This window comes from Triticum dicoccoides, chromosome 4A (assembly GCF_002162155.2).
Source record: "Triticum dicoccoides isolate Atlit2015 ecotype Zavitan chromosome 4A, WEW_v2.0, whole genome shotgun sequence".
Taxonomy (NCBI): Eukaryota; Viridiplantae; Streptophyta; class Magnoliopsida; order Poales; family Poaceae; genus Triticum; species Triticum dicoccoides.
The window spans coordinates 46,955,200-46,963,523 of NC_041386.1; the positions used below are offsets into that span (position 1 = coordinate 46,955,200).

General features: G+C 45.8%; 1 protein-coding gene across 2 annotated transcripts; it reads left to right on the forward strand.

The window, feature by feature from the left end:
* The first annotated feature begins 5,214 nt into the window (after positions 1–5,214).
* LOC119288660 (B3 domain-containing protein Os03g0212300-like) lies at positions 5,215–7,122 on the forward strand. 2 transcript variants are annotated; one of them, XM_037568237.1, is made up of 5 exons: positions 5,215–5,263; positions 5,697–5,770; positions 5,880–6,162; positions 6,263–6,441; positions 6,540–6,821. In XM_037568237.1, exons 2-5 carry the CDS (start codon positions 5,708–5,710, stop codon positions 6,819–6,821), a joined length of 807 nt encoding a protein of 268 aa, XP_037424134.1. In that variant the 5' UTR covers positions 5,215–5,263; positions 5,697–5,707. The 2 variants fall into 2 exon arrangements, with proteins under 2 accessions (XP_037424134.1, XP_037424135.1); XM_037568238.1 differs by lacking the exon at positions 5,215–5,263 and having other exon boundaries at positions 5,708–5,770; positions 6,540–7,122.
* The last annotated feature ends 1,202 nt before the right edge of the window (positions 7,123–8,324 follow it).

Genomic DNA, 8,324 nt, shown 5'->3' on the forward strand with positions numbered 1-8,324 from the left:
GTCGACATGCAGAACAAGAAGGTCTCCCACCATTCAAAGAGTGCAGAGGAGATGCCTGTTCAACTCTACAGCAGTGAAATTCTTGCCACCGAGTGCAGCGCATACCTGCAGTAATTAATCTACTAGTACTACGGCAAACCATAGATATAGATAGGTTTCTGTTGTTTCTCTTATGAGACTCATCACCATAGAGTAGCAGAGAAACGTGTAATAGTGTCATGAAGCTGCAACCAACTCTGTCGTCGATCTGTAAAAAAGTACAGAAAATAAGATGGAGAACATCATTTAATAAGCAAGTAGTATAAAAGATCAGAATATTTTGGGGTAGTACGTGTCAGCAATGCAACTAATCTAGGCCTTTCAAGATGTAGTTCCTAATGTAGTTCTGAAACTATTTAACTCTGAATCTGGATGCACGCACTGTCAACTCTGCATACTAACAACATAATTCTGAAACTTTGTGAACATAGCCCGGGCAAGCTTCCTAGATCGACACGGATCTGGGCCTGGTTGATTCTCCCATCTGTGAGGAATAACGCTGTCTCGCGTAGGCACTAAAAGAGATGAAATTTAGAATATATTACTACCAAGAGAAAGAACCATCATTGTAGGCTTGTGAGAAGTCTACAACTTTGTTAACCAGTATCACTTGGTTTTGGAAAACTTTCTGCTGCCTGCAGATGTCTATCTTGCGATCTGGTAGCAATTTGCCTGACTACGGTCATACTAGAATAGACGTTCTAAATTTCATCTGACTTCTGTGTAAAAAAACCGCTCAATCTGAATTTCTTTGTCAACAACGGCGCCAAATCCGTTGAACTTACGAGATGAGATATGACAGGCTTCAGCATTAATCATGCAATCTGCAGGCGCGTGCACAGTGGAGTCTTACATCTGGACAAAGGCTACCTACGATCAACTGCACAAGCACGTGAACGGTTGCTTGCTGGTGCCATGTTTTGGATGTGGCCGGTGGAAGCTTAAAGTGCTGGATGCCGTTTCAGGGGGTGGATGGGCCGGCCTTTTGATCAACTTACTTACCATTCAGAGAAAAACTCAGGCATCGTAAAGGAGTTGCCAATTGGGGAAGAGATCGGGGAGGAAGAGATGGATGCGCGCGCGCGCGTGTGTGTGTTATCAAGGGCATGAGGGGGCTGTCATTTCCCTCGGCAGCGACCGAAATCATGGGCTACTCCGGTAAGAAGATCGACCTAGAATTGACCAAGACAGAGGATAATTTGGTGCAATAATGCTTTCCATAAGGTGGCCTTTGGTCCACACCACACCTAACCTACTGGATTTCAGGCAGAGGCAGCCATGGTAAAATCTCAAATGTATGAGCGTCACACACACACACACACACACACACACACACACACACACACACACACACACACATTGTCATCCCCTGCCAATGTCATCAGCACATTATTTTTCATTGTGTAATCGAGGGTCGCGAAGTGAAAGTATGAGAAGGCATCCAGGCCTCATTCATGAGTCTGAGAAGTCGAGATCAAGCGAACCCGCAGAACATGATGGCAGAAGATATCTTTTCTAAAAACTGTGTATACTTCCAAGGGAGCTCCAGGCACCCATCACACTGCCTTGCAAGGCAAAGAAATTATGCTCTCCTTCCCCTGTGGGCCTGTCAGCGTCTGACTATCCCTATCGGCTTCTTCTTCTTTTTTTCTCTTGGACGATCGAATCATGTTCACGCCTGGTAAGGAATATAGTACTCGTTGTTATGGGTTGCGTTACACATACAAGTTCTTTCTCAAAACAAACTTTGGCTCACTTTGCTGAATTTTCCAGCTATTATGCTGCCCATTTTGACACTATTGCCGAAAATTTGCCCCAAAATCGACTTTGTTCTAGGCTAAATTAAACATGCAGGTTACGGAAATAGTTGAGATTTACAGCACAAAAAGGGTTATGCACGCTTTGTTGCGCCATTTGTATTGCTGGGGTTTCATGTTTTTTTTGTTTTTTTGGTTTGGCGCGTGGGGGAGATGATGTTGTATGTTTTTTAATAATGCGGTGTTGTGGTGGGTTTTTTTTCTTTCTTTTTCTTGAAGGTATGATTCTATGTTATTTACTGATCAACCCACATGTATGTGCGAAAGCTTCTCGCGCTAATTGTACCATATTCATGCTATAGTGTGGCATGTTGACGATTCTTGTTTGCCAGGCGAGGAGAAGGTGCGCATGACTCATATGTTTTTGTAGACTGGTTGTTGCCAATTGATTTGAGAAATCATTAATCCGGTCAAAATTATGAACCAAATTCAAAATTGAAAACCTCAATCGGAATTGTTGACCTAGTCAAAATTATGAACCAGATCCGAAATTGAACATCTCAATTGAATAAATACGATGAAACAAATTCAAAATAATCTCAATGAAAATCATTGAACCAGTCTAAAATGACGAATCGTGTTTCATCCAAGTCTAATACGATGACTTGTGATTTTAGTTGCACTGTTCCAAGTTCAATCCAAATGTACACTGATAACTTTTCATATGACTAGATAATGTTGGAAATATGAGCAATTTACCAAATGATTTTATTAACAGAAATACTAGATAAAGCATGACTAATATAGAAGAGATAAAACAAGTCATGCGTTCTGACAGAGAGAAGGTAAATAGCTTCTGCATATATGAACTGTAGCCTATCATATCTAAAGCAGGCAGTATAGCAAGTAGCATATAGGAAGTAGAACCTAACATGTGTAGGATAAGGACTAGAACAAGGAACTGCGGCAGAACCTTTAACAGGAAAGACAAGAACACGTACGGGACATCAACAGAAGAAGCGCTGGACTTGGGGTCGGTGTCCTCGCCTGCCATGTCGTCGAGGAGGTCGTGGACGTCGGGGAAGAAGTCGTCGTCGGGGAAGTAGTCATCGGCGACCGGATCGTTCGTGATGAAGCAGCCAGTAGTCGTGCTGAGCGCTCCCCAAAAACCTTATCACCCTTCTCCCGTACAGGACTCAAAAGGTGCGGTTTCGGAGGCCTACTGTCCCGACCTGCGGTGCACGCCGCAAGCCGGGATGGGGAAGATCGTAGCAGCAGCGCAGTGCTCAGGAACTTTGTGGCGAGAGAAAGGGGATCTTCTGGTGTGTCTCTCTGGAGAGGAGCGACCTCTCTTATATAGGCACAGGAGAAGGACGCAAAGAGGCTGCGGCGGGAGGTGAAGCAACGAAGGGAGACAAAGCGAACAGGCAGCGGCCGAAGAGGCGCGCCGTTCGAATTCAGTGTCCACTACAGAAAAACGTTTCAACTCCCACGTGACCTTTCGTATACCCATCGTGCGTGGCAAAAATTTAGACATCGGCTCGTTCCCGCAACCCGCGGCGCGGCGCGGCGTGCCGAGGCGGGCGACGGAGGAGGAGCGCGCGTGGATATCCCTCTTGTTCTCATGCTCATACATGTGGGGAAAGAACCTCCCTTATAAAGAGGTCTAACTCCCTCTAAACTAGCAATGTGGGACTAAACTTTTGTTTCACCTCTTGCCTTGCACAAATGGGCTGCGTGGGCCTCTAGGATTGATTAGGAATTTCTGAAACTGCTATCGGGCTAGGCCCAAAATAGACAAAATTCCAGCAGATAATTGTATGTGTGGCAATGAGATATAAATATTGTAGTACGCTAGTCTATGATTTACCCGCCCATATTAATGTATTTTAGGATTTTATGAAACCCTGTCTGTTATTTATCTACCTAAATAAATTTTATAATTTATTTGTTAATCACTTATTTGGAAAATTTTATCGGTTTACCAAAGAAAACATAATTTTATTTGATAAGTCAATAGATTGTGGGACAACTAAGGCGTTTTTTTTAAGAAAAAAAAGATGCAAAAAACCAGAGGTAGGAGGGAAAAAATCAAAACAGAAAGAAGGAGGTGGAACATACATGAGGTTAGACGAAGCGCTCTTCCTGATAGGAAAGGAACACTATTATAAAATATTCTATTTTTTTCTGAATCAGATGTACATATATAGACGTGTTTTAGTGTGTGTTTTCACTCATTTTAGTGTATCTCTAGTCCATATTATAATATCCAAAACATCTTATAATTTGGAACCAAGGGGTATTTCTAAAAAAACGAGACCATATAGAACTAGCCCTTGGAGGCATATTTTGATAGAAGAAACTCCAAGCACCACGGGCCAGTCCGTGACTCGAACCCGGGTGGGGTAGATAGCTCCATGCTATCCTAGCCAACAGGGTGGCACCCTGTTCTCGGAGGGGTACTTCTCAAATTGAACATTCACTATAATTGGGCTACTTGGCAAATTCAAGTATCCACCTCTATTTTTTTTTCTAGGCAGTATGATACAATACTTCAATATATATTTTGTGGGACACGGAAACTTCAATTTAACATTCACGGATGTAATATCCGTGAATTGTGTAGAACTTATTTATTATGTTTGATTTTCATATGGGTGCTAATATTTAGTTGCAATGTATTAATAAACTAGAATTTGAATACTTTGGCAAAAAACAAAACTGTACTCCGGTACATTTAGGGGATCGGCTAGAACCGACCAAAACTTAATGGAGTAAAAATATTTCACTACGATTTACTCGGCAGTTTACTCTTCTATTTTTTAGGGTGTGGGCTAGAGAGAGATGCCCTTAGCATATGCAAGTATTCAGCTCTAAATAAATTTCTGGTCAGTTTGACATGATACTCCAATTTATGTCACGGGACACGGATGAGTTCAGAATTCAAACAGATCGGGAAATGATTATTATTGAAACTCAGAGATACAAACACGTCGCAGCCTCGCAGGTCAGGTGACATTAGTCTGTCAACCTACCAAGAAGACGAGGGAGAATAGCAACCCCATCTCGGATGCAGCAAAGCCACGTTCTTGGTACACTTCCACTTCTTTTTTCGCCAATGCGGTACACTTTCGGGCAGTACGCATCAGTTGCTTCACATGCACCACTGCGAGTGCGAGGTGAGGTGATCCAACAGCCCAAAAATGGAACACGGTACAAGTGATCAATGGCGGTCTCCAACACCTCGAAAATAGATCAGTGATAATTGCGCGGTCTTTTTCTTCCTCCCACAAACTGCCACTGGTTCTTCCTACACCCCACTTTGCTCTCGCTCGGCCACAGCCCCAAGCAGCAGTCCACCCTCGCTCGCAGGCAGCCGCTGTCAAGTGGGGGTGATCCAGGCCGCCACCGCCGGCTGCGCTCTACCACGCCGGCCGGGGGTCCGCCGGCCGCTTCCACCAGGCAAGGTGAGATGAGCTCGGAGCAAGGTGACGTGCCATCTGTTGTTCTTTCTTTCTCCTCGTGGATTTGGAGAGGGTTTTCGATAGCGATTTGGTGTTAGAGCTTTAGATTAGAGAGTGCAGGGAGGCATGGAATTCATGGCATTGTTAGGATCCATCTAAGAGGCGTACGTGATCCCTGTGAACTGGGCAAAATGTGCAGCATTTGTTCTTGTTCTTACCTCCTGTTCTTGTTCTTATCGCCCAGATGCAGAGGCTGGGGGTCATCCTCCTTTTCTAAAAAAAAAACCCTCCTGTTCTTGGCTGCTATACTAGATCATGCTCCATCTGTTCTTCCTCAAATCTTGCATCAACTCTGAGAAACCGCTCTAGCAAAATGCAGTAGGAGGTGAATTCGGTTCCAATCCTCACCATCTAACCTATCTATTCATGTATGCAGAGAGACGTGAGATGGACGGCGTGGAAGGTTTTCAGTTCTTCCAGATCATCCTCGAGAACTCCTCGAGCAGGCTGGTATATACAAGATCTCCCTTCCCTTTGTGCACGTTTCGTTCACCCATCTCCTTATCGCTCTGCTGCCTAGTGTTTGATCGGCTCAATCACTGCTTGACCCTCGATGCAGAGGCTGCCTGACAAGTTTACGAGGGTGCTGCTAGACGGCGGCAAGCCCCAGGAAGTGAAGCTGCGGGATGCCGGCCATGGGCGTCGTTTCTGGGACGTGAAGGTGGTGCTGGACGCCGACGGCCACATGTACCTAGGGCGCGGCTGGGAGCAGTTCGCCCGCGCCCACGACCTGCGGCTCGGCTACTTCCTCGTCTTCAGCTTCGACGGCGACGCCGTGCTCACCGTCAAGGTGTTCGACGTCAGCATGTGCCGCAGGCACTACCAGCACGACGGTGACACCAGTACGCGCCTCTTCTTCCTCTTCTTTAATTTGTCTTCGTGTCAGTACGATGGTTGTAACTTCTGCCAGATTTAAAGAAGGATGGTTTTCGCGTTTGGCAGGCAGTGGGAGCAGCAGCGACGGCGACAGTGGCAGCGACGGCGAAGGTGGCAGCAGCGACGGCGACGGTGGCGGCAACAGCAGCAGCATGGCGGTGATGGGGGTCGACGACGGGCCGGCGTCGCTGTTCACCGTCATGCTGAGGGAGTGCAACCTGGGCGTGAGGCAGAAGCAGTACCTGGTGAGTCGCTCATGCTCGAGCGTTGCCAGTCAGGCGCGTTACTGACTCCATCCGCCGCTCGCCGTCGCCGGACGTGGCGCGCGGGCGTGTGCGTGCAGAACGTGCCGGTGGAGTTCCAGAACGCGCACGGGTACGCGGAGAGGAGCAAGGTGGAGCTGCGGATGCGCGGCAAGTCGTGGTTCGTGAACCTGAAGCACAGCCCCCGGGAGCGCGGCAGGCCCCGCGCGTCGCTCAGGTACGGGTGGCACCAGTTCTGCGTCGACAACGGCCTCGGCGTCGGCGACACCTGCTTCTTCCGAGCTCTCGGCGAAGGCAGCGCCGGCGAGGTCCACGTTCTCAAGGTGGAGGTGAGGAGGCGAGACGGCAGCTACGTTGACTGAGGCGCCCGCGGTGGCTGCCGGCCTCCGGCTCATCAGCCTGGTTGGCCGGCGTGAGACCTCGTCCGTGGCCATCGGCGGGCACGACTCAGTGCGTTACGGAGTATTATGCTTGCTCAATAATAATTGTAAGACCTTAATTCTCGGTAGTTCGACTGATGGTGCTACTAGCAGCCTGGATGATGAAATTGTTCTTGTTGAGATTGTGGCAGGATGAGTGGCATCTTGTTAATCCCCCCCACTCAGTGCTACAGAGTCATTTTTATCAAACTTTTGCATATGGAAGGAATAATCTACGGCTCCATCTGAATCTCTCCGTTCACAACAATCAAATCCCTTGAATTTACTCAATGTTCAGTTTGTTCACACCCACACCCGTGAATCAAGCAACTGCACAAAAGTGACGTCCGGTATATGGAGAAGGCTTTTTTCTCGGGTATGCATGACGACTTACAAACTTCTCTATGTCTGTCAACAAATACAGTACGATACAGTCGCTCCCGATGATAAATTATTATTTTTAACCGGGATGGCAAATTTATGGAATAATCGCCACCATATAATTTACGAAACTTTTTGTTTAATAATATGACTGCATACATCACTCAGATGTAGAGGCTGGGGTGATCCTCCTTTTAAAAAAAATATATAATTTCAAAGACAACCATTCCATATGAGAATAAAAAGGGGTGCCGAGCTCAGCACTCACCAACGAATGAAACAACATCCTGAACACTAGTGGAATTATGGTCTTTGCCGAGTCCCTGTAAAACCGGCAAAGGACAATTAATACTCGGCAAACACTTCACCGAGTTCAACTCTCGATGTAGGGTATTCGGCTTACACCCTTTAGGAAAAGGCCAGTTTATTGTGTTCCTCTATCGGGGTCTCGACAAATACTTTGTTGAGGGCTAAACACAACACTCGGCATAATAAAAGAACTTGACGGGTCGGATGGAGACGATGTGTACCACGTGGCACACAGGTTTGTCGAGCTTCATCCAATGCCACTTGGCAAAGTCAAACACACACAGAGCCACCATGTGAGTAACCAGAGTAATTCCTATAGCAAATTATCCTATAACAAAATTCATTAACCTATAACAAATTCTTATTAAAAAATCATTAACCTACTAATTAAAATGGCATATAGGAAACTATAGCAATTTAAATAACCTGTAACATAATTCCTATAAAAAATGATTAACATATTATAAAATTCATTACCCTGCAACAAATTCATTAACCTACTAATTAAAATGACCTATAACAAAATTCCCATAACAAAACTATAGCAATTAACCTATAATAAATTAATTAACATATAGAAACTAACCTATAACAACTTAATTACTCTAACAAAAGTATAGCGATTAACAAAATTCCAATAATTAAACTATAGCAATTAAGCTATAATTAAAAAAGGTGGAGCAAGGCGTCCACATGTCATACAGGTGGAGGGGGGCGATGCCGGCTGGGTGGAGGGAGGCGACGACCGGGGTGGGG